General features: G+C 41.8%; 2 protein-coding genes and 1 long non-coding RNA gene across 3 annotated transcripts in view; 1 reads left to right on the top strand and 2 right to left on the bottom strand.

Moving 5' to 3' along the window:
* Positions 1-10,356, bottom strand: part of mib1 (mindbomb E3 ubiquitin protein ligase 1) — a 52,729-nt gene extending 42,373 nt beyond the window's left edge. Inside the window, 5 exon segments of the mRNA XM_034612584.1 lie at positions 387-453; positions 1,482-1,586; positions 4,965-5,094; positions 8,580-8,751; positions 9,447-10,356. Coding sequence (XP_034468475.1) covers positions 387-453; positions 1,482-1,586; positions 4,965-5,094; positions 8,580-8,751; positions 9,447-9,675 — 703 coding nt within the window. The 5' untranslated portion in view covers positions 9,676-10,356.
* A 1,454-nt stretch (positions 10,357-11,810) lies between these two features.
* abhd3 (abhydrolase domain containing 3, phospholipase) lies at positions 11,811-21,931 on the top strand. The gene is made up of 9 exons (XM_034612585.1): positions 11,811-12,103; positions 13,871-14,034; positions 16,045-16,227; positions 17,651-17,696; positions 19,337-19,449; positions 19,786-19,959; positions 20,236-20,284; positions 20,376-20,541; positions 20,863-21,931. The coding sequence occupies exons 1-9, from the start codon at positions 11,942-11,944 to the stop codon at positions 21,042-21,044; spliced, it is 1,239 nt and encodes a 412-aa protein (XP_034468476.1). The 5' UTR covers positions 11,811-11,941; the 3' UTR covers positions 21,045-21,931.
* On the bottom strand, positions 21,794-26,668 carry LOC117777706. Its single transcript, XR_004616648.1, has 3 exons — positions 26,170-26,668; positions 24,038-24,043; positions 21,794-21,933 (listed from the first exon to the last, which is right to left on the bottom strand). It is a non-coding gene; the product is annotated as an uncharacterized LOC117777706 (long non-coding RNA).
* Between the last annotated feature and the right edge of the window lie 400 nt (positions 26,669-27,068).

The following is a 27,068-nucleotide window of genomic DNA, read 5'->3' as shown; positions in this document are numbered from 1 at the left end:
TGATAAATCTGTAAAAAAATACTTTAACACTTTTTAATGCAGTAAGAAATTTGTAACAACAATACACAGAAAAGGCATTGCTACCTGAATTACCTATCAAAAGTGCTGCAATCTATGAATAATGACACTATAAGATCTAATAAGAGACTTCCACTGCAGTGCTAAATCCAGAGAGAGACAATTAATTCCTGGGATTCTTGGAATACTGTAACTGCAACATGCCCTGAGCCTGTAACTGGATTCAGGAGCCAGGCAACTAGGTAGTGCTGCCATCTAGTGGCCACACAAGACAAACTACAAGTGAAACTCCCCCTAATGTCCTTGAATCCACTGCACCAGAATGGTAGGTGAGAGAATTGGTGCAACAATGACGGTGGCTTACTTACCCAAAACAGGACAGTGGTCTCTGTAAAACGAGCCTCCTTTGGCATCCTGGACACATTTCAGATCCGACTGAGAGAGAAATGAGGGAAGGGGTTAGATAATTATCCAGGGTGATTCCAATAGAAGAGGGGGCACCATCATGAATAATGAAACAGAGAATTTACACACTTCAGGCTCCGGCGACAGTGTCGTTGTCTGGAATACCAACAGCACCCGTGCCCCGGGGGTAAGGCAGGACAATGAAACGCTACACTACTAGAGAGACAGCGTCATATCGTTTGTGATGACTCAGATATGCGGCCACCGTGGCAGATTTAGAGGGCAAAGATGAACGTGTGGCAGCGGAAACATCTCTCTGAACTGATGGAAAACTTAAATCCTGAGTACAAGTCCCAACAGGTTTAATAACTCAGGTCTATACAACTGCACCCAGTCCGTAGGACATGTTTTAATCTTAGGACGCCTGAAGCAAAAAGCTGACATGACAAAAAGATAGGTGGTGAGCTCTCATGCTGCATTTGGAAAATACAGTAAAGCAAGCTGGATTCCCTCAGGATTTTGTTTTAAGGATTTGTTCAAGGTCTTCATAAGAAACGAAGCCAACTTAAAACAGCCGAGATGGGGGGTCTAACGCATGATTTATTTGATCCAGAGGCAGATGCCACATACCTTTCTTTCAACCTATTAGAATAACAACGACCAAATCTGTTATGCAACCGAGAAACCCGATTGGCCTCTTTCATAAAAAGACGAGGGCAGTCTCCACCAATGAGGAGGATGCTTTTCATTTGAGACGCGTGTGTAGCTGCGTCCGCACCCTCCTCTAAAGTTGACCTCCATGTTCACTCCCCCCCCCCCCTAAAAAGCAGGAAGAACAGATTGCCTTTATCATGCAGATACCTTCCTCTTCCAGCTGCCTGTACAATGGCGCCTTACTCATGCTGGCTGCGTGGCCCTCACAAAGGCCTGGCAGCGAAAGAAAGAGCCTCAGCCCTGCGGCCAAACACAAAAGCCTCCTGACAGCTGATCTTTTGTGAGAATCAGTGTGTGTGTGTGTGAGTGGCTGTGTGCGAGGGTCAGACTGGAAGTTTGCTCACCATTCCCTCAAAGCCAACGCGGTACAGGTTCTTGGCCCCGTTGTCCCACAGAACGTAGGCGGCGCTGTGAGGGCTGGCCGCACTCCAGTCCTGGATCTCTGTCACCTGTTGAGGAGGAGACACGAGATGAGAAACACAACGAGTCATCAGGAAATCACATATCCCCCCCCCCGGCCCCGCACAAGAGTAAATCATTTGGAGCGATCACAGCTACCAGAAGTTGCAAAAGTTCAAAGTTATGTTGGAAGTTCACATTAGAGCTTTGTAAACAGAAATGCTGTTTGGTATCTTTATGTTGTTCATAGGAGGAAAGTTCTGAATTGAGAGCCCACTCTGAATTTGGCTCTGAAATCAAACTTGTTGTCATGGAAATACACCAAAAATAAATTAATATAAAAAATACAGAAATAAATAAATCTACCACTAAAGTTACTGTTACGTTTCCTGAAAAAAAAAATCCACGTGGATTCTGTGTTTTACACCCGGAATTAAAACCTATTCTCAATTTGGCCAAATCAAACTCGTTGACATGGAACTAAAGAACATTTTTAAGCTTATTGAAATTTAAAATATAAACATGCACCACTTCACTATCTGACAAAGTTTCAATGGAAAAAAAATAGGTGGATGAACAGCACTGATCACTCACTATATCCCCCACATTATACGCAGTGAAAAGAGGACACAGAAAAGTGCTTTGAGATTTACATCACATTTACATGACATGAAACTCAAGGCCTTGGTAAAATAAAATATTGAACAAAGGGGGTTGTTTTCTCAGCAGGTGACTTTCATCTTCAAACCTGATAATGAAGTAAAATATGATTCTTCATTGATCCCTGTTGGAAACTATCTTTTATCTCTCACTGGCTGCCTTCAAACAGAAGGTTGAACTCCAGCACAGCAAGGCCAAGGAGGCGTCTGCTGACACAAAGAGTTGAACTTGGGTTCCTCTAGTTGATGCATCCACTCTGCTTTCGGCCTTGTAAAGGTCACCAGTTGCACTCGAAATATCAGCAGTGGGAAAGTTACCAAGGGTTTAATTCTCACAGCATTGTATTTTTACAGTCAATGATAAAAATGTTATTGTTTTGCTTTTATTCGTGAATTGGGAAAACTTGTGCAAACCACAGGAATGTTTTAATTAAACATATGCAAGCACTTCTGTGTAGTAGCACTACTGGGTTTGCTTGCAAAGGAAAACAAGAAACGAGACAAAAGCCAGCCGGGTTCAGCCAGACCACAGACAGATCCTGCGAGAAGCATTTCTTAGAGACATATTACAAGTGTATTCTACCAGCTGTCTCTCTGACTCTTTATTTTATGGGCGATAGATGCGGTTGTTTTTTTAATTATTCATAAATTAACTAAATTTGTTGTTTTTTTTAAATCAGGGGATCCAGAACTGGCCTGTAATCATCTTGGATATTATTTTCTGTCAATTACAAATTGTGGTTGTAGTTGCGTTGTTTACTTAAGTAAATCTACAAATCATCTTCTCTTCACCGTCACGCTAATTTGGCGGCTATCAACGACATATATTTAGAATATACTGATGTTCAATCACTGTATTTAACCACTTTAGTTCTGGACATCTGTGATTTTCAAAGAATTTGCAAACACTTTCCAAACTGCTCTCTGCATTTTTAAATGATAATTTAGAAAAGGTAATGGGAAAGCGCTGCTCTCATAACGTATTCTCCTTTGTCTTTTTATGGTGGGATGGTGCAGTAAAGCATAGATTTAGAAAAGCTGGATTTAGTAGCTGTGCATGACTTCTGTGGTGAGGAGCAGCTCACAGCTTTTATCTAACAACTTCTGCAAGGTACTGTAAACTGCTGAAGATTAGGAGTTATAGGCATAAATAAGAAATGAGCTATAAATGGAAGTCTCTACAAAACCTATTCACATTTAGAAGACAAGGTTGGGATTTTTACATTAGATAACTCTCTGTCCATCACGAGCAGCACAACAGTGTCATAACATTGAGTAAGTGTAAAGAGAAGAGCAGTAGTGGAGTAAATGAATTCTTTAATTAAAAGCTGTGCCTTAAGTTAAAACAGAAATCAAACTGTTAAATTATTTTCTGGCCCCCGTCCAGAGGTAATTGATTAATGGGCCTTAGGAGATAATATTCATGCTAAACTAACACAACATCTGAGCTGCAGGACATGTAATAGCGGTATTCTGGAGAGCATATTGCTTACAGCATCATAAAACAGTAATGAGATATGCCATTAAATAACACGGCAAAATGAAGTCTTAAATTGCCTGGAGGGACTCTTAAATGGAATATTCTGGGGTCTGGACCCGAGTCAAAATAGAAGCACTTTACAGCACGGTTACAGTATTAATCTACATAGAGGGTGCAAAACAAATGCAACCTCATCACACATCGCATTACTTGATAATGAGGTATTTAAGCCAGGAACAACCTGCAGCAAGGAAATCTGTTCGAAGCCTCAGGAAAGATGAAGAAGAATCAGTGAACTAAAAGCTTTTCAGCGGCATGTTTTTACCAGTTCTTACTATCACTCTATTATAAAATATTTTACAACATTTTGATCATTTTTCAAAACACTGTACAATTTTTGGGATGCTTCGGTGGATGAACATATCACAAGCTGTTCAAGTTGAGCTTTTTAAGTCTTTTTCCACATATATAAATAATCTTAAATCTATATTCTGAAGTGTTTGCTGATGTAAACCCCAATAAAAGCATTCATTTTCAATCAACTACTATTTAAAGCTTCACTTCAGTTACAGTATAGTGATATATCAGTATGTAGTTGACAAATTGAGGGAGGAAAAGATGCTTACTCGTATTTTGGTTTATGTATAAATTACACTGGATGATTGATATACATATATCCATACTACAAGATGCACGTTTCTTTTTTCCACCCTAAGACTGTTTGAGGTAAGCAAACCGTGTTTCTTTTACGTGTGCACAGCCCTCAGGAGGGGGTCATGCTCTGCTCTGTAACACACATGTGGTTCTAATTGCTTCTGGCAAAGTCTGCCTTACCTCCAGGGATTTATTAACCACTTTAAGTGTGCAGCTTTGACATAGAGTTGAGTTTTGGTCATATTTCTTAACGGTGCCTTTCACCTTTTAGCTGCGCTGTACGTTCGGCAAAATGTAGACATCTATCTGCACACTTGAAGCTCACTTTACAGATTTATTGTAAGGATTTATTGGAGACAAATTTTTCTTTCTCTTTTGTAGCATTGGTCTTAGCATCGAGTACAATGTTTGCTTTTAATATATAACAATAATAAATCATTTTGAAAGTGGCAGACTAATAAAAAGATAATTTTCCCTGGTTGAAATGTGTGTCCTACTATCCATTCACATATTAAAGATCACACACAACATCTCCTTGTTGCACATATTTACAGGTCACAACTGCAGGTTTGAATGATCAAAACAAATGGAGTGGAATAGAGTAACAGGCTCTACCTCCTTGTCTGGGACCCTACCTTTCCTCTCCTCCCATTGCCTCCATCCTGGTCCTCCCACTGCCAGTCCACACCTCGCACCACCCGGCCGCCAGTGAAGATCCCTCTGGCCGTGATTTTCTTCGACTTGCGACGCGACTCCAAAAGGACTCTGCTCAGATTGAAAAAGTTTATACACAGAGATGATTAGTTTCAATTGGTCTATGCTTTAATCGCTTATATGACAGAGTCAAACAGAGCAGTCAACAGCAGGTGTTTGCAGAGGCTCTGTTTACACGGATCGATTCACTGTTTTTCAATTACTCGCAAATATAAATTGCAGAAGGGATGCCAGTGCCTGCTCCACAACAATTGTTAAATAAAACAGATTTAAAATGATCCCCTTGTCACCCTCCCTCCTTCTACTTTGTGTCCCTAACTGCCTTTGCAAGTGTGCAAACTTTTTCTGAAGTTTTGGTGTGAATTAGTTTCAAATGTAACATGGCTACAGACAAAGCACCAGCATCTAAACTGCTGTATCAACCACGCAGTCCCTGACAACCATTATAACTGTCTGAGCATTGAGCAACAGATGCGTGATGACTGGAAAATAAATCAAAGCAGAAACACAATTTCCGCAGGATTTCCTCTATAATGCTACAGAGGATGAGAACCCCCATTGTAAACGGAGCAAAAAAATAACGCAAACAAAACACAACATGGGGGGGGGGGGGGGGAACTCAGTCGTCACTAGTCTTTGGGCATAGTTTTAAATTAGAAAAAAGGTCTTTGGCTCACAGTTTTTGCATTTCTGAGCACCTTTATTTTTCCACTCTCTGTTTCTTGATTTGTGTTTTTTGTAGTCAGAAGTACCAAGCACCAAAAAAAATTCTAGGGGAAACAATCGACACATCACTAGTGACCAATCTCTTCAGTTCTTTGAAATCACATTTCACAGTGGGCAGAGAAGAGCTTTCTGAAAGGTCACAGTTAATCATGACTGTCTGCTGCTTTTATAATGCCATTGTAAAGGCAAGGAACACTTTGTGTGTCATTAAGTTGTAGGTGCCATGTCGTAACATTACGAATAACAGTCATCTTTGTGGCGGTACAGCATTAACACCTTACTGACAATTACTGCCCTTTTCAACCATGGCCCACAACCATTAAATAACACTGTAATCAAATGCTGAATTTGGACATTTTTTGAATCCCTATACTTGAACTCCTGACCAATAAGGTAAATAGGAAATAAAACACCCAGCTGAGCTCTAACCATCAAACAACAATGTGAGCCCTGGTGGGAGACGCGGCAGCTGGACAGTGTAGGTCTAACCAGCCTTAACAGCTTGTGGCTTCAAACCACTCCCTCTTCGGCAGTTAGTGAAAGAATCTAATGTGGTGTAACAAAACAGCCCACCGTGCTGCCAGAGCGGTGCGAGCTGGGGAGACCTCCAGCACCCATTGTGCATTATGTAACGTCATTCTCTAGGGAACTGAACTCGCACTTAGTTGAAAAGGCTGCCAGCTGTTGGGCCATGTGTTCATTTACTAAAATATGGTGTTTGGGTGAGACGGGTCTGAAATGGATTAAGTGTCATCGCAGTACTAAGCGTGTCTGGAACAACATAATCAAATGAAGGTTGTGGAATTTAGTTGGTATGTATACACACTAGTCCAAATAATGTAGTTTAAGCATTTACAATTAAATCGGTAATGGATCTGATCGCTCCACATTAGCGTCCTTAATATCCGTGATCATGATATCAGAGCATCACTGAGGGCACAGACTAAAGCTGCCATTAAGAATTTGATCTGTCCGTACATGCACATTTCCACACACCCACCCTGAATCATCATTTCCACTAGACATTTTTTCAAGGGCATAGGAGTTAATTTTTCAAAATGCCTTTGAATTTATTTTGAAAACTTAAAAAATAAACCCATACAGGGCCATTATTGTGCACACGTGCCTTGCTCTGATTGCCACAGATCATGCCCCAGTTTGAAGTTTGCCCAAACTGTAAAAGCTTCTGCACCAACCTCCAATGTCCTCACTAAAAAAACTTCAAACTGTCTAATTCGATCATAAAAAAAAGGGGTTAGACTTTTGCAGAGTCTGCTTTTAGCAATGAAAACAAATTATGCTGATAATGTCAACACTTTTGAAGGTGACACAGTACAACAGCTAAAAAAATTGTAAAAGCTTAAGTGTAGTTATGGTTGTTAACAAGTAGGGAAGGGCTGAGTTCACACGAGTGGTAATTTTACACATAGTTTCCAGCAGCAAATACAGAGCGAAAGAGACAACAAGGGGAATTCCACTGTGACAAAATGACAGACTGACATTGGATAAATAATAATAATAAGCACAATGAATGCCTGAGACCGAATGAAGTGAAAACACTGGGTTGTACTTACAGAGTGTTATTCTTTTGTATTGTTGTGATGTAATTACTATCTTCTAAGACAGTTATTACACAATAATGAGTATTTTTACAGGAAGCTGTCTTACATGGTGATGTGTTCAAACATATTTACTCTCTCTGTTTATCATATGAAGTCACTTTTAAAACCATCTGTATTTTGTTTTTACTTTGGTGCGAACATTTTCAATACCTGTATTTTAAGTTTTTAATGACAATAAATCTTGATATTTTAGACTTTTAGGTTTAGACTATGTAAGACAGGCTAGTCGGTTTGAAGCAACTTTTTGTTGTGAGGCATTTTAAAATCTACTCTGACATTCTGTATTCATTTCATATTGTTTATTTTGGACACAAGTCCAGGATTTCATAATAGAGCCACATCGATCGCTTAATATTAACGAAAAACATTATCTTGGATTATTGTCAATTAAGCCCCTGAACGTAAAAGAATATCTTTCACTAGGACACCGGAGAATAAAATCATGACTGACATAAACAAACAAATAAGTTGGACAATTTACTACATAAGAATGTTCATGTCTTAATAACCAACATGCAGAAAGAAGAAGATCCTTGATCCTCTCAAGGAAGAGGGAGGGTGGTATTCAATATTTCTCCAGCTAATTTCAAGGAAGATACATGTCTGGGTTTATTACACAACATTCTTGTACACTGAGCTCAGCTGTTGCTTGCACTTTGGTTCTTAAAAAGGAGCAGATTTTTCGCCTCACAACTTAGCCAATGCCTAGCAACTGAAATGTAAGTGTAATATCAACTGATGTTCATTTTGCTCAGTTAAGACGTTTGGCAGGATCATTAGTTGGGACAATTTGGCGACCCTTTGACACAGGTAGGGAGATGTCATAACTGCCTATACTTCAATCTACACCCATGGACATCAAAACAAAAATGATCTTGGAAATTTAGAGCCTGTTACTCTATTGGTCTGACTTAATCTTAAAATGAGGCTGAATTGTTGCCTGGCAACTGAGGGCTGGGAGCACAGGGGTACAGTAGATTCTGTCTGCCTGAGAGCCAGGGTGCACAGAAAGACACACACACACACACACACACACACACACACACACACACACACACACACACACAGCAGCATAAAGCTAAACTATGTCACTGTGGAGTGCAGGGACTACCTGGCTACCTTGTGTCCACTTTGTCATTGGTGGGTGTAAGTTGCAGCCCAATAGGAAACTTTGCAGGGTTAACTAACCTCTCACTGCCTGGGGTGGTGATCCTGTAGAACCGGTGTCTCAGGTGATGTTTGTCTCCATGGTAACAGGTTGTGCAGAGGTCGTAGTTGGTGCATTCAGCACATTTCCAGCGAATGCCTATGATAGGCTGTTGACGGCAGGTGTCACACATGGTTCCATCATGTTTGATGCCTGGGGGGGGTGGATAGTGTTAAGTAAATAAACCAGGGTTGTGTCATGTAATAGTGTACGAGAATAACTTTACAACGCTTTGTAATCACTATGTATACAAGTTATTGGATTTGAGATACATGATTTGTGCACAATGAGAGTTGTTTAAATTATCTTCACTTTTTTAGGATGGCTATGTTAATTCCCACCAAATCCTACACTTGATGATATAAATACTTTGAGACTCATTCTGACAAATTCAAGACCTCTTGATGTCGCTTTCCAAAACAGGGTTTTTATACTTCAGAATCTATAGAACCAAAAACAATTCAACTCATTTCCTCACACAAACCGCGGACAAACTATAAACATTATTTATATGATCGGCAAGGATGTGGTCAGAGCTACACTGTTGACCTCTTTTCAGACAATAGGTCTTGGTTTTATGCAAACTGGGTTAGGGTGCGTCCATCACAGAGGAAACTACACACAACTCATCTGCTGCCTCCAAAACAACCATTTTAAAGGGCAGAGACTTTAAGACACTGTCGTAATCTAATCTTTTAATGTTGATTTCGCTGTGTGGTTGTCTGATCAACCCAGTAGCCCCCAAAAAGTGAAGCTAGGAGAGGCTAGGGACGAGCTCAGGACGCACCGGAGGTCGCTGGTCCTCGGATCGAAACAAACACAAACAAAGCCAGCTGGTGTAAAGTTACCTGTTGGTGCACTGTCCAGTATCCTCACGTCGTAGGCTCCGGAACAACGGTAGTTCGCCGCCGTCCCGTTATCCCAGACAACCACCACCTCCTCTGGACTTTCAAAACTCCTGACGGTGCCAACATGTCCCTCTCCGCCGTCCTGCTTCCCCCACTTCCAGTCGGGTCCGCGGACCACCCTCGCCCCGACTCCTTCCATCATCGCCCGGTTATTCCTGCCGGTAGTCATTTCCGAAAGAGGGCTCGCTGTTCCCCAGCGATTCGTACAAGTTAGAGGGCTAAGCAGCCTTAGCTAGCCAGCTACCGGGGAGGGGGAGGTCCGTTTCCAAACGCCGAGTGGCGACGAGACTGGAACAATCCACAAAGCTAGCCCTGCTAGCTGGGTAGCTAAGTTAGCTGCCTGTGGAGGCTGTTTAGACAACAAACTACTGGAACAAGCTAACTGGGTCTCCTGCGTGTGGCCTCTGAGGTTAATAAACTAGTTACCATAAAAGCCCCTCAAGTCGCCACATAGCTAACTGAGCAGGATCTCCCAGGCTCCCTGTGCCTCTCCTCCACTCCACACACACCAACACCACCACCTCCTCAACTTGGCTAGCTGGCGGTACGAGTTGCTAGCTGTCGCGGTGCTAGCAGGATAAAGCTGCCCGGGTTTCCCCGCTGAGGTGGATGTGCTCCTCTTTGTGCTTGTTTGTCCCGAATGGCGCTGAGTGCGGTGCCCGCGATCCGCCCGAGACGCTCCCTTTGTCGGCCAGACACGGTTCCCGGGAGTCAACTCAGAATGAACGCGTCGCCATTATTGTCAATCATCGTTGAGACCCAGCAACAACTCGCTCCGGAGGCGACCGACAAAGCCCGAAGACGAGAGGCTGGAAAACAAGCGACGCTTCGGCCCACGGCGCGCGTGCGCATCTGCGTGATGCAAAACCCGGTTTTTTTCTTCTTTTTTTGTCAGCATTACAAAAATAACGGAGCAGATACAAGAAGATATTTATCAATGTGATGTTTTCAGATAATAGCTCGCTCTTTGTGAATGTTTATAATAGTTAGCAGACAAGTACACATATTTATAAATAAACACGATGACAGAATAAGTCAGAACTTGTGAAGTGTGGTTGATTTCAGAGAGAAAAAAGTATTTAGCAAATACACTAATGACATAAAGATATAAGTCAAATGTAAAAAGTACCTTTATAAGCCTAATATACTTAAATGTGTATATAAACATGCAATTTCTATTGTGTATATCTTATTGTTTTTTTGTATTTTTTTATGTTTGATGTTTTGTTTTCTTGTTTTAATTTGTCCTCTTTGTAAAACACTTTGTAATAACTGTGTTATACAAACAAAACTTCTTCTTCTTCTTCTTCTTCTTCTTCTAATTATTATAGGAATATAAAGTGCTGAAGGTATTGGAAGCTGACATTAATTCAATAATTCATAATTACATGAGATCCAACCCACAGAGAAGAAACTGTTTCATGAATGGGTCAAAGGTCACCAGCTGCTGGAAATTTAACGCTTTTGTTGATTTGCCTTTTTAGTTTATAAAGTAATAATATGTATTTACTATTTTATTATTTATTTATTAAATAATCACAACTCACACTAGCCTTTACTGTATCAATACTATTAAAATACTATGTGGATGTTTAGTGGTTCACTGCATACATACTATAAAATATCTGTTGATTAAATTACCACACTGCTAACTTGGAGGCAATTGTACGGTGGCCGAGAGAGCTTAACGCATTGCAAAAAGGAAAAACACCTGCAAATTAAGATCAATTTGTTGACCGATGCGCTGCAAAAAGAACAGAAAGATACAGAAACGCGCTGCAAATAAAGTTATTGAAGTCTACTACTCGTTAGTGGTGATGGAACTTTACAAAGCGTTGAACTACAGCCACGTTCATCACTTTTTTGGGTCCCCTGGAAACAGTTCTTGTGTCGGCAAACTGCACACAGTTACTGTATTTGCATGTGTTGTGACTTTTTGTCGTCAAATTGATGAAGTTGAACTTTGTTTCTATTTGCAGTGCATTGAGCTCTCTCGGCCACCATACATTGGCCCCAGTGGGTCTGTGTGTGGCCCCTGAGATAGTGGCCTCGTCCTCTACCACAGCAGTAAATAATCATCTTTATCAATAGTTACAATAATGTTTAAAAGCTGAAAGTGTTCAGGTGTAAAACACATATTTCATTCACCACTCACTTGTCTAGACTTATACATGGTGATCCCACTGACTGCAGAGGCCTCACATCACCTCTACAGCCGGCAGGAGGCGACAGTGTATGTGTGTGTTTGTGTATGTGCGTGCGTGTAGAGATCTGGCCAAAGAGCGCCCCCACTCGGCATTACACTTATATATCTCCTGCACATCAGGTCCTCTTGACTGTCTCCTTCACAGCGGGCTCTCAGGCACACACAAGCCGCTGGACACCAGCCGAGCCGCCGTTACTCTGCAGGGGGGGGGGAACACCGGCAGCTTGCAATGATCTCGCTGGACTTCAACTTCAACATCTTGACCCGGGACCTGTCGCATTATCTGGAGAACCAAGTGAGAGTGGGGCTGCTCGGCACGGGAGTGGGACTGTCCCTGGTGCTGGGCTTCAGCGCAGCGTACACCTGCTACTACCTGATCTCAGTAGCGAAGGTAAGCACCGAGTGAGATCATGTTTTATACGAGCCGAGCTGCTGCTGCTGCTGCTGCTGCACCAGGGGTCTGTGCGCTCCTCGCCGGGTAATGACCGGGGGGAGGCGGCGCTGCTGCGGTCGGCTTGGCGGATGGAGGGTGATGATGCCCGGGTTGCATCGCTCCGCTCCGCCGGTGGTGGTGGAGGAGGTGGAGGAGGTGGAGGTGGTGGTGGGCTCATGTCTGCACATGTGGGGATGGATGGATCACATCAGGCTGCATGACACGCTTCTTTAAGGCAGCATCTGTACCCGGGGGCCATATTCTCCTCCATGCAGCCCTTATGTAACTGCGCTTTATGAACGATTAGCCTCACGGTTAAAGTCAGATGTCAGCACCGGCTAAGCTAGGCTAACATGACAGCAGCAGAGATTCCGGTAGGTAGGAGGCGATAGGTGGGATGATGTGCTGGTGTTTAACCGCTATCAGTCACTGGATGACCCCGAGAGACTGAGCATATTACATAATTGTAACTTTATAACTAATATTTACAAGATATTAATACAGACAATGCATGTAGTTAGTTAAAGATAAGATAAGATAAAACCTCATTGATCTACAAGAGAATAGACAAGATAATAAAAATAGAAAAATAAAAAAAAAACATGTACATGTACATAATATTTTTCAAGTTTAAATTTGTATTTGTCATATGCAGTTAACACAGGGTCAACAGTACAATGACAGTTCAGCTCAGCAGTGCAATAGTTAAGTTAAAATAAAAGCAAGGTAGAAAGAGCTCATGATAAAAACAAGTCCAGTACCATACAATACAAAACAATACATGTAAACCTCTCACTGTAGTGGTTTGTATAGAAGTGTTATAAAGTAAAGTGCAGTGGCACAGGATGATAACACGAGCAAGTAGAGAAAAAAATAGTTTGTACATAAATACATTAAAATACCTACTTACATTAAAATGATAAATGTTGGAATTAAACTCGAATGAAATGACCTGGACTTCGTGCTATATTACAATCAAGACCAATACTATCTCTAAAACGAGCAGTAAAATGACTATATTAGATTATATATACATCAATAAGCCCCCTTGTACAGTATATGTAATGTGTATATATGTAATAATAAAGCTTTGCTCCTGAGTGAAGGTTGTGGATTTAAACTCGTCTTTACTTAACTGGACAGAGAATGACAAACACTTAATAAACAACAAAACACAAATCTGAGGTCAATCAATGATGTGTTCTACTGTGCTTACATAATGCATACCCTCTACATCGATATATATTGAACCCTTGTTGTATTTGTATTGATGAAAATGATATATGATAATTATTGATAGTGTTTTATTGCCCAGCCCTAATACAAATATATATATACTTGTGTGTGTATATATATGCAAAGTTAATGGATGCCTAATGTTAATCATCAGTCTGGCCAATTGTATAAAGGCCCAATTGGCAGGTTCATGCCAATGTCACATGTTTATCTCATGTTCCTCTTACTCCATGGTCAGTAGGCTGTTCTCAGTAATAACCTAATAATATCCTCTATGTTAAGTGTTATGTTTTAATGTTAAACAAGTTTAATATATGAATCAGCCTGTTCGAAGTTAAGTCCAGAGAGAATAAGACAACAAGTTTTAAAAAAAAAAGTCATAGAGCAGATGTCATGTTATATAACAACGCAAGGAGTAATCCTCAAGGTTGCAAAAGTCCATTTTTGACTCACTGACTGTGCCACACTTCATTTACTTGTATTTTTCAGAAGCCACAACTCATCTCGGGGGGTAAGAAGTTCTACCAGTTCCTGAAGGAACAATGTCCGGTGGTGTCGGAGACCTACTACCCCACCTTTTGGTGCTGGGAGAGCCGCATCCAGACTCTGCTCAGACCCTTCGTCACAGCCAAACCTGGGGTTGTTTACAGAAAGTAAGTCCTCATCATGAATGACACGCTAATCATCCATTACACAAGTTGAACATGTGTTTCACTTCGCAAGCAGACAAGTTTCACATGGTTCAAATGTGCATTTTAACTCATAAAGCAGTCAAAGGAGTCATAACCACTGAGAGACAGGTGTTGAGCGTGCAAGCTAAAAAGTTCACCTTTGACAAATGTGTGTTTAAAGCGACAGTTGTCTTGCTCTGTCAGTTTGTGTAATTAATTAGCAGAGAAAACACACAGAACTCTTCTGTGCACAGCTGTACTGAGAACCGTCCAAAAGTAGCTTGGTCACTGAGAAAATGCTATTGTCTGTTTTCTAATTCCTTTCTTTCCACTTTCACAACTGGGAACAAATGCCAGTCTTGTTCTTGACCAAGACCCAAAAGCTCAGAGGAGAAAGGATCTTTTGTAGGGCCGCTCTGCCTGCTGCTCGATAACATACATTCTGTTGAAGATTAATTGCAACTGCGTATTGGCCCCCGCGTGTAAAGGAGATTAAAACGAATTAACACAGCCTTGATTTTCATTACTACTATTTATTACTTATTTATCCGTGTTACATTCTCACACAACTTGTTTCATGTGTTAGGACATTACCTATTTTCCATGGCCGTGCTTTTTGTTTAGTTATACAAGTGTGTACGAAGTATAAAGGCCAACATGTATTATGTGGTGTGATCACGTCTTGTACTAGGTACTTAGGGTTGGATTGAAAGAAAAATAAATATGATTCTGTAAATGTCGTTTTTTGCATTTTTTTTTAGCTTTCGCATAAAAACTAAACCTTAACCATAACCGCTACAAGAAATTAAAATTATTTATTTAAAATCAATTAAAACTAAACTACTGTTTATCACCAATATTGGTGATTACTGAAGGAAACCTGTCCTAGATTTTTTAACTGGGATTTTCAAAAGTTGACCCATTTGATCGTTATTATTATTTATTTATAATAGTTTCCTGTTTTTGTGGCAGTTTTATTGCTCGTCATTTGTCCGTCCCAAGGACATTCATGCGATCTATGCCTTTGATACGCTGCTGTCCCCAAGTCAAGGAGATAAATATTCCCATAATGCACTGCGACTCTATCCGTCCTACTCCAACTCTCTGTTATCAAAACGTGACTGATGGTCACATTCGCTGAATTTATTATCACATTGCCTACGGGGACAACAGGACATCCCCCCCCCCCCTCATAATGACGTGACCCAAGGTCGATCCAAGGACAGACACAGTGAAAACCGTCCTATTTGTCGTGCGTCTCTCTGTCTGGGTGAAATTTCACTCATCTTGTTGTGCTGAGTAAACAACAGGCAGCAGGTTTTCCTCCCACCCCTGTGTGATGGACACTCATCATTGGTCGGCCGCTCCCTGACGTTAAAGGCCCGCCCCAGGTGCATATTTCATGGCGGTTCTGTAATTTCAAGCTGATGTCTTTACCGCCGGCCGGCCAAATTGGCTCGTGGGCTGCTGCCTGTTGTTTAAGTGCATTGCAGGTTTTAAAATGCACTGGCACTGTGAATGGATGACCTCATCTGCTAGGCTCTGGGTTGTACAGCCCAGAAATTGATTGACCATAAGAGCCCACTGGTGCAGAGCCTTCCTCCTTATCTTTACTCGCTGTGTGTCGCACCGCACACCATCAAGATAATCTCCAGGGAACTGAGGCAACTGTTAGTGAAGGTTCCACTCACATATCTGATTCCCTTTAGCAGTGTGTGTGTGATGGATACAATGACAGTGTTTACCTGGAACTGAACCGAATGTGTTTTATCTTTAGCTTTTAATGACTGTTCCATGAGCAGATATGCACTTAAACCCAAATCTAATATTGGTTTTAATACTTTTTTTAATCCACATTTTCCTGTTGGTGTGTGTTTGAGTGTATGCATGCATTTGAATGTGACAAATGAATGGATACATAGAGACACAGATGCATGATAATGTTCAGAAAGACCCGCGTTGCTGAGTTGCGTGTCCCGATGGTCTCTGCAGTGAGCTTATTCAGGCAGCAGATGGAGGACAGATCTCTTTGGATTGGTTTGATAACGATGACAGCCTCACTCATCCCGACCCTGCAACCAGGCCCACGGTGCTCCTTCTCCCCGGTCTGACCGGCACCAGCCGCGAGTCCTACATTCTGCACATGGTCCAGCAGAGCCGGGATCTGGGCTATAGGTGGGTGGTCTTGGCTGGATAACCTGATCGAGGTCCAGCACTCGGCACACAATCCAGGGCACTGAATCACAAAAAGGACCTTCCCTGTGCCTTATGTTCTAATTTACTATTCATCTAGAATACAGATTTCATGTCCAATGAAAGTAAAAATACATCCACAGTCATATCAATGTTGATTGAAATGTGAAACCTCATGTCCACTTTTGTTGTGCATCTGTAACTTTAATGTAATAGGTGCTTGAGAGAGGGGGCTTTGAGTCATTTCAGGTGAGGTGCACAGAAAAAGTGGAGCTGAGCTCTGTGTCCTTTTTTAAATAGCCAAACGTAGCACAAGCGTGAAGAGATGCAGAGGAAGGCAGTTTTCTCCCCCCCCCCTCTCCTTTCTCTCCCTCCACTCAGTCCTTTCTGTATTCTCTGCACTCATTCTTTCACCCAGAATTGGGAAGGCATGGGAATGGAGCCGGCAAACTCAGCATCTTCCACCCCTCACCCCTGTCTGTGTAGCTTAATGAATTACAGCTTATCCCTGAACAAGCTTTGCAGCTTAGCCCAGACCCGCTTCCAAGTCTATGCTGCAGTGTGTGTGTGTGTGTGTGTGTGTGTGTGTGTGTGTGTGTGTGTGTGTGTGTGTGTGTGTGTGTGTGTGTGTGTGTGTGTGTGTGTGTGTGTGTGTGTGTGTGTGTAAGCACTGGACCACCACCACCACCTTACCCCCTCCCCTTTCCCAACTCCCAATCTGGCCCCACCCCGCTGCTGAGCTACACAGATAGAAACAGTGGGTCTGAGTCCCATCAGATAAACGATGACTCGTGAGAGGTGCGGAGAGAGGAGGATGCTGATGCTCGACAGTGTAAACAGAGCGGTCCTCACACAGCTGTGCCTCTCTGCACATTCTCACTGCCTCTATTCTCTTAAATTAAGCAACCATCAACCTTATTACCAGTCATGATAAAGTATTGATTCAAACACTCAGATATTATTCCCCTAAAATATTTTTTGATATTTTATTAATCAAAATTCATTAATTATTGGGGAAAATCGGACAAAGTTAAAGAAAGTGACAAAAATTCCAGGATCATCCCCCCGAGCCGGGTCCATACTAAACGTTAATGGGTTCTTTCCTGACCCATAACACATCCTTCCACCAAATGCCATCCCCATGCTCCCAGAGCCCAAGGTGACCTCTTCACATGTCCTCACATGACCAACAGTCAACAGATATTTTGTTTAAAGTGATTTATTTTGTCCATTTATGCTTAAAAAGTAATTAAGATCTATTAAATGTCAAAAAACTGGTTAATGTTCTGTCGGTTTCCGCTCTGCTTGAACTTGTTTCAAATAAAATCAGTAGATTGGCGCAATTAAAAGAGTCATTTATGAGACTTTGATCATTTAAGAGAATATGTTTTTTTTTGTATTTCAGGTGTGTGGTATTCAACAACAGAGGGGTTTCTGGAGAAACGCTACTGGTGAGGATCAAACCATAGTTTTTACCCTGTTGTTCTATGTTATGTAACTTTCTTTCCCATGAAGACAGACATGTACACAGCATGAAAAGCACTGTTAAGGACAAACAGTTTCTCTCATTGGTCAGTCTGACAGCCTCCCAGTAGAGTTGTCCTTTTCTCGGCTTCAGCCAGTCCAGAGCATGTCTGCCGCACACGTGTCACAAGAGCCAGGGCAGACGCTGTACAGACAATGTTGTTGCACAGCAGGGATTAAATTGCAGGCAGATACTGTATTTTAATGCTGATCCGCAGAAATATGACCTCGTCGAGCACGTGCTGTTCTGACACCTGGCTTAATCTGTCCTCTTACACCCGGGTATATTTAGCCAACAGAATGGGCCTGAGCTCTGATAGCGCTCAGCGTCCCCACTGTGTTTAATGCCTCCCCCTCGGTATGTCTGTGCTTTGGAACAGAGGCACGTTCTTCATGAACGACTGTTTCACCCTGATCTAATCATCTCATCACTATACCACACAGAGATCTCATCCAAAGCACAAATGGTGTTTCATTACAGGCAGGAATTGCCCACAATCAATCTAATGTTCCTCTTTGTGGGCGTGAATCGGAATCACAGGCTGATCTGTGTCCTGCTGCTCTGTTCGTCGTGTTCCGTCTCAGCTGTGAAAGAGAAACTGTGACACTCAGTTTAATTTAAACCAGTATAAGGTTGACAATGGTTGGTCTGATTGCCTGTGCTAAGATATAAAAAAAAACAGGTTGGACAGTGAAATGTTGGCACTGTATGAAGAGGTGATGGTGAGGAGTTTTCTCCCTTTTCTCAATTCTATACAAACAATTTAGCAATTGTACGCTCCTGTGAGTGTTTTCTCTCTGTCCACTTAGTGTGAATATTGCCTATTGTTTAAATAGGCCAGCTCTCTTGAACGAAACGCTGTGTGAAAGGTGCCCCCAGCCTCAAAAGCTGTCCCGAGTGCTTGTCTACTAAAACTTGTCCACCCACAGAAAGAGCAGAAACACTGGAGTTTCTGGTTGAATCTTAATGAAGGACCTTGAATAGCTTAAGAGTCAACAGCCTCCTGAGAATAATGGCTCAGTCAAGTTAAACCTGGATGGTTGTGTAATGTTATTTTATTTCAGTGTTTGCCGATTAGTTTGTTAATTTGACATTTATGACATAGTCAACTGTGTCTCCTTTATTATGTGAAAGTGTTGAAGTGGCAGACATTAGTTTACTTGTCAAACACTTCAGACCCACAATCCCTGGTTTAGGGGGCCAGAGTTATCCATTAGGCCACTGGGTCTGAACACATGGAAATATTATCATATTTCCAAAATGCACACCTGTCATAGTTGTCACAGAAAACGATACGGCTACTTTTCTGTTTTATCTTTGTCTAATTTTCTGACAGTAGCAGTGTCAGTAGTAGTGTAAGTTAATATTCAAATGACGCTTAATAGTTTTCGCTATTTATTTTCCTCATTTTACCTCATATCTTGGGAAAGCGGTAAGAAACTGTAGGTGGAATATTTTTATACAGAAGTTGAGTTTGAGTTCCCCTATTTCCAAGATAGCCCAAAAAGAAAATACGTAACTGGGATGTATGAAATTATTAATTTAACAATTTTGTGTTCAACCTAGACCCCAAGGACGTACTGTGCAGCCAACACAGAGGATCTGGAGACTGTCATCGAGCACATCCAGAGGTCCAATGAAGATGCTCCTATCATGGCTGCTGGCGTGTCCATGGGCGGGTAATGAAGCCACTCACTGCCAACCTAACTGGACATTTCAGTACAGACAACGATGCGAACAAATGTTTTAGGTGCAAAAGACAACGGCACACATTTGTTGGTAACTCAGTGATAAATTCATCTGAGACTGAAATATATTGTTAATAACAGCAAAAGTATGAGGTGAAGAAGCTGTGGTATGACTTCAGTTCTTCAGTGCAGTGTGCCATGGAAGGAGATTTTTTACCGCATACCTCTAACCCCATGAATTGAAGGATTGGTCAGAAATGAAGCATCTCTCGGTCCCTCTCCTTTCCCCCCGTCTGCCCTCTCCTCTCACCCCTGATTCCTCTTCAGGATGATGCTGGCCAATTATCTCGGGCGAAAGGGCCGGGAAACCTGCCTGAAAGGTGTCGTAGTCTTCTCAGCAGGCTGGGACGTATTTGAGTGCACCGCTTCCCTGGAAAAACCCCTTGACCGTTTCCTCTTCAACTCCTACCTCACCAGCTGCCTACAAGCCTCCGTGCACAGGTCAGCCAAGGCCAGAGCGGGCTTAACATGGTCGTTAGCTCACTGCTAATGCTAGGGGCTAAACATTTCATGAGCTTGACTATCTTGGGTTTGAAGTGTTTCTCTTTTGTATTCTGTTTTGTACAGTTTTAGTCAAAAACTGCTGTTTAACAACTATAATATTGTCAATATATTCCAATCTGTGTATTAATATGGGCATGATATAAATGCACAGTAATGCTTTTGCAGTAGGACTTTTCAGCATTTTCAATTCCACTTTAATCCCCCCCGCCCCAGACACAGACCAGTGCTCGAAAATTGTTACGACATCGATCATGTCATGAAGGTAGGGATTATTTTCACTGACACTTGGCTGCACATGCTAATCTCGTTAAATGAGATGGCTAGAAGTTAATCATATTACCCGGCTCCCGCAGGCAAAGACCATCCGGGAGTTCGACGAGCGGTTCACCTCCATAATGTTCGGTTACCCTACCAATGACGACTACTACCACGATGCCAGTCCTGTCCACAGGCTGAAATCTGTGCAGGTGCCAATGCTGTGTCTGAACGCTGCTGATGATGTCTTCTCTCCGTCTCATGGTGAGTCCCAGCCGCGTTCGGCAAAACAAGACTTCCTGTAAAATCCTGGCCTCACAATCAGGCTGTTATTTGTTTTCTTAAACTGTGATCAATGCTGTAAATGTATTCATAACTAGAGGGTCAGTCATTAGAGCGCATACCACTGCCAAGGCCCCACAGCCACCCTAAATACAATCAAGCCACGAAAACACACTCATAGTTATCAGTGCCCTAAATATGGCTGATTTTTCATTTTTTTATCAAGATCCATTAATTATTCCTTGAGAAATTTGTATATGCGAATGCTTTGTGTAAAGTATGCAAATGCTTTGTGTCCTGCAGCCATTCCAGTGGAGGCAGTGAAGCAGAATCCCAACCTGGCCCTACTCATTACCTGTCATGGCGGCCATATTGGCTTCCTGGAGGGCCTGTGGCCTCGACAGAGCACTTACATGGACCGGGTCTTCAAGCAGTTTGCCAAGGCAGTCATCGAACAAGGCGGCCGGCTCAAAGACCTCTCCTGATAAGAGAACTAATAACAGTGTTCCTCTAGTTTTACTTCCTCTAGCTTTTTAATTAATTCCTCTTTCTTTCCTTTCGTCTTTGTCACACATTTTTCCTTGCTGCATTCCATCCTTTATTCCCTCCATTTCCCATTTCACCATGCGTTCCTTCGTCCCTTCCCTTGACCTTTTTTCCTCTGTCGCTCTTGCCTTCCATCCCTCCATACTGCATTCCATCCATTGTTCCTTCCCTCCCCTTCTCTACTTCATCCAATTCTGCCTTTTTCCTTCCCTCCATTGACTTTCTTCTATCTTTGCCCTCCCTCCCTCCGTCCCATTCTTGCTCCACAAGCAAATAAATGATTCTTTCTTATCTGAAGGGCACATCGTCTTGAATGCAGCATTTGTGTTGCATTCAACATTCGTATATTTATTCCTTAGTTAACAAGTCATTGTATGTAATCCTACTCTGAGTGGTATGCTAATTAAAAAAACAAGCATAGCTGTTCATGTCGCTGTTGAAAAGCCTGTAGTTGCAGTAGCTAGCTAAAAAAAAAAACTGTGGCTAACACAAGTACTGTACATGAAAATCAAATCATCTTTATGCATGAAGCATCTTTTAGCGCCTCCATTAGTAGGATTTTAGCCCTCAGGGATTTCCTTTATTTACTCATACCGCTTTCTTTCCTTTGAGCATTGTTTTGTTAGTTTGCATTTTCTAATTTAGAGGTCGATTTTTCACCAGTTGACATACAATAGTTTATTTTCTTTAAAAGACTAGTTTGCAAATTATTTTTTTTTCTTGCTAAGAAATAGCTGAAGATTATACTTGTATGGCTGTTAGCTAGCAGCATTGTAGCTAGCTTAGCCTAGCATAAAGATTGGAACCAGGGGGAAACAGCTAGCATGGCTTTGTGAGTGTTGGATAAAGTTAGCTTCTCTGTTTTCCTTTGATTCCAGCATTTTATACTAAGATAAGATGATCAGAATCTTGCGCATGCTAACATAAGCTAAGCTAATTAGCTACTTGAGCCATACGAGCGCTATCAATCTTCTTAACTTCTTAACTTTCCTTAACCGTCTGCATGCACTTTTATTTTCACACATTCTACCTTTATGCACACCAAATAGTTCTACAAATGTATAATACAGAGAGTAACTCATTAATGACGACGAATGTTAAATTGCACTATATTTTAGTTCAAACTACCATGCCTCTTAATTCATTAACGCAAGGCACTTCATTTTATTCGATATATGAAATGTGTCCCAAAGACTGAACAGAAACGTGTATGAATCCTGTGAAGTTTTCTGTGTGAAGATGTTGGTGGTATCGTTGTGTCAGAAAGTCTTGAGGGTGCCAGATGCAGTGATGTGGATGAAGTAACGCACATAGGAAGACACAGTGTAAGTGGTGGTGGGCGCTGCTTTACGAGACGCATGGTATCGTTGATGGATCCTGGTTGTCAGTCTTTTTTTTCCTTTTGTGTTTTGGTTTTGCCAACAATGATCAAGCGGCTGGCTACCGTGTATGAGTTGGCAGCGGCGAGACGCGCAGATCTGACTGGCAGCCGGGCTTTCAGTGCTGCACTGCATGAGGGATTTTGACTTCCTGTTCCTGTGGAATTTGTCGGTGTGTGTCTGTTCTGCCAATTGTCCATGCAGTAGCATGTGTCTCATCGGCGTCATCGTGTCCTGAAACTTAACATCATGTCGTAATCTGTAGCACAAAGGACATGTTTTTTTCCCCTTAGGATGCTGCATTTCATTTTGTACACTACATAAAAAAAAGAATATGCAGCAATAAGATTTGAAATTGAAGAAGTGTCTCTATAGTATAAGTACTAGTATATGCACATTATCAAGTGTAATATGCTGAATTTAATAAATTATTAAAGTGTGGAGTCTAGATCCATTTGTCCGCTGTCCCATGTGCTTCTGCTTGCAATGCATTTCCTCAATGTGGTATATTGGTTTGTTTGACTGACTGTGTATTGTGGGCTTTCTTTCAATGGGGATTCACATCTAAGTACATATAAAATCCAACTTGCCCGGTTTAGAGAAGCTCGCCGGTTACATGAGGAGTCCCAGCTCATGCAGGACCTCACTCTTGGCGAGACAGATCCAACAGTCTACTACTGGAACTGTCATAAAACTGCATGACCGGCGTGTCACTATGGGGTCACGCTCCCCGCTCCTCCCACGTCACAGCATTGGGTTTCGGTCCCGTGGAATTGACTCGCTCCACGCTCGCATCAGCTTAGCCGCTGATAGGATATGCATTGCTGCTGCAGTTGTGGATGTGATCCACCAAAGACGAACTGTAATCCCCTGGCACTCCACTTACCTTCACCCCCAACCCCCTCCACACCAATGAGCACACAGACAGATGAGCTTTGATTTTAGCGAGATGGTTTATGGAAGCCCGAGAGTAATTAGAGTAGGCTGCCAGGAGGGATAAATGACTTACTCTCGGTTACCATCCATGAAAATTGATATTATGCTGCAGGAATCCCTTCATTAAAGATATTGCTGATATCTCTGCTCATTTCACAATCTGAACCATGTGATTACATAGTTATAGATTAGTGGGATAAGTGTTTTATGTGCCATAATGATCTGTGATATTTTTAATCATGTTCTTAAAAGTTGTTTAATATTAAGCACTGCATCGCCTGAGGACTCAATAACTGAGAGAAATCGGTCAGAGGGAATTACCAGGAGACATTTGCTCTCTTTCCTTCAAATCATTTGCTAAAATATCTATGAAATCAATCTCAGAATATGCGCACCACAACAAAAAAAATTAAGAGAAGCCAAAGAAAGCCAATGTGTACATATGGCAAGGTTTGTGGTCATGAAGCAGGCAATTAACCCTTTGCCCTCGGACAAATGAATCCAATGGGAAATCTGAAATCCTTAGAGACAAGACCCCTTCGATCATCCTGCACAATATCTTTGTACTTTTTCCCAAAAGAGCAATTATGAGGTGCATGAATCAGAATGCCGGCCACTTTGCCCTCTCTTCCTCATCATATCCTGCCTGCAGCTAGCTGAAAATAGCCTTGTGTTATATCACACGAGTGTCGTAGGTTGATGGAGAGCGTGCTCTAATATTACCTTGCAGGAGCTGAGACAGGGCTGCCCCTGAAACCAACAGTGCCCCTGAACCCTCACAGCCAGGCCAGAGAAGATCCCAGCATCCATTAGGGAGCTATACAGTGATAAGGGTCATTGTGCATGGTCACAGCAGGGTTTACCGGGGCGTTGAGGAGGGGAGAGACGGCTGGTAGGAAATGAGCCTGGGATTTACTCTGCAGCTGAATAAAACACCTGGGATTGAATGCAGAGGAGAGAGTGAGAGGATTATTAATCACAGGCTGGGGACAGGGCAGTGCATGCATCTCAACAACACTGCCTGAGTTCTGTGTTAATGCACTTGCAGCACTTCTTTACTGAGCGGATACATGGGAAGGACGCTAAAATAAAATCAACTAGCAGGGCACTCAGAGAACGCATATGACCGCCAAGGCTAACTGGCCACTTAATCACCATATATTGCAAAGACATCTAGCACTGTACACTTTCCTCTTTGAGAAATTTACAAGGCAGTGAAAATGTTGGAATTTATCTCGTAAGAATACTGGATCCACACCAAAATTCCATGGGTTCTTCCTTGGGTCATATCCCACACCTCCACAAACTTTCATGTAAATCGGTTGAGTAATTTTTGTGTATTCCTGCTAACCAACAAACATACATAGGCCCGAGGCACTACATTAGAATTCACTTGATCTGGATTTGGATCTGCACTGAGTTGCACACACGCAGAAATGTCAGTCCCTTAAACATGTACGATTTTTTTTCATCATCCGTTAAGTAAACGTACTTAAGAGTTAAGCCTGTGATGTAACAAATGAATATAAACAAATAAATAACTGAATAACCCTGCTGGTGTTTTCAGGGTGATCTAGGTTGTAGTTCACCGTTAAAATGTCAAACAGAAAGCTTGTATTACAAAGAGGATTCCTGGAAATGGATGGAAGCAGGCAACAGGGAACTGTCTTAAAAGATGAAAGCAAGTTGCATTGTGGGAATTCTAGGATGTACTACTTCTGGAGCTTGAGTTATACCAAGGGAAATTGAGGCTTGAATACCCCTTTGACCACCTCAACAAATACTCCATACTCATGTTTTCTGGAGTTAAACTCAAAGAAACATTTTTCTGGGATGAGATCAATGCAACCATAAAAGCAGGAGCGGTTCAAGGGACTGTGGGGGCCTCAGGCAAAAGGAACCTGGTGGGGTTGCAAGGCGCCTGCGTTAAAAGACATAATGGGATGAAAAAAACTTGGAAGTTTGAATGTATATTATTACTATTAGAAATTTAAAGAAAGCACCAATAAATTTAGAAGTCATTTTTATTACATTCATAAATTTCCAACAACAATCGCATGGCTCTAACGTCATATGTTCACAACCCACAACAACGATGGTAAACATGAGGTAGATCACCCGGACACCAAAACTACTGATGGGCTGTACACGGTCATCAAACGTATTTCAGTGAAGAGTGTGAGAGCAAGTTGCATATTAAGTGTTAAATTATCAAAAAGAAGAGAAAAGATACATTCTATGGACCATTGCAGTTTGACAAAAGGTTTTGATCACCAGTCTCATATTTCGAGAAGCAATTCTGAGGGATTGGGGAACTTAATTTAATTGTTTTGCTCATATGAGATTTTCTTTTTTTTTCTGCTGGCAACTTGTATAGTGCAAGTTCACATTTCCTCCCCCTCCCCCTCTGACATTCAGTAAATCTACGCATCATTCTTTGGGTCTTGTGCAAAGCCTTCACGTGGATGGTTTCTTGAGGAGGACACGCTCCCTCGGTTCAAGCGAGCTCGGCATGCAATCAAAAATTACACTTCAATATGATTATCAGTCCAAAATGCTCATCAAATAAATAAGAATCCCTCGTGGACTTGACTTTCATTTTCAAACAAAAAATGACCCAACAACAAGAACAGGGAGGGATACAGACATATGGTTCAGGACACATCTAGGTAGATTATTCTTGCCTTTACAACACAACATAAAATGCAGAAAGACATTTTTGACCAAAATATACTGGCAAAAGTTACACGAGACTTAAAAAAAAAAAACATCAGTAACCCTCAGCGGTTAAGGGGGTGCCACAATATATTAATAATGTAAACAAAGCTTTAAACAGTACAGTAGTCTGAAATCCAAGTCTTTCGTTCACTCTGACATCTCTTCTCCTCACAGCTCAATGGTTTCTTCATTCTCATTGATCCGAAAAAAATGCGTAAAACTGAGCAGCGACGGTGCGAGACGTCACTTAAGGCATATTCTTTGGACAACCCTGTGCAGAAAAATACTCTTTTCTCTTTAAACATTCGACTTTCAAGTATATATGTATAATTGACCTGGTCGGGTGCTTTTGACAGTGTGTACCCTTTTCTTTGATTATACCTCCGCCACGGACGTTATGTTTGATTGTAAACAAGATTACAGAAACTGAACGGATTCACCATGAAACTTGGTGAAAGGATGCGGGGTCAGAGAAGAACCCATAATATTTTATTGCGCATTCGAATCAGGTGGCGTTTTCACTTTCTTTCTTTGACATTGCAGTATTTTTAAACATTTACAACCTTTTCCCAGGTAATAAATCAAGGATCGGGCACATTCAGGGGACTGATATCTATGAGTGTGTGATATTTGGTGCAGCTTGATTGTATTTAAGGGGACTGTTGGGCCTTGGCGGAGGTATGCCATTACCCTTTGTCTCGGCCTGGGAGGGGGGGGGGGGGTTACCATTTTAAGGTACATGAATGACAACAGAAGGTGAAATCCCCAGCAGACAGTAGCAGGTTTTTGGCAGTGAAGAGGCTTTTTATATTGCATTTGCTGACTTTATCTGATTATGCTTAAAATACCCAATATTAAAGCCAGTAAATACTTTTTAATGCAAAATATATGACATTTGGAATAAAGCTCCATGCTGCACCATCTGATTGA

Source organism: Hippoglossus hippoglossus, chromosome 17 (assembly GCF_009819705.1).
Source record: "Hippoglossus hippoglossus isolate fHipHip1 chromosome 17, fHipHip1.pri, whole genome shotgun sequence".
Classification (NCBI taxonomy): Eukaryota; Metazoa; Chordata; class Actinopteri; order Pleuronectiformes; family Pleuronectidae; genus Hippoglossus; species Hippoglossus hippoglossus.
Note: the sequence above shows the minus strand (reverse complement) of the source record. Positions and strands in the feature narration are given on the sequence as shown.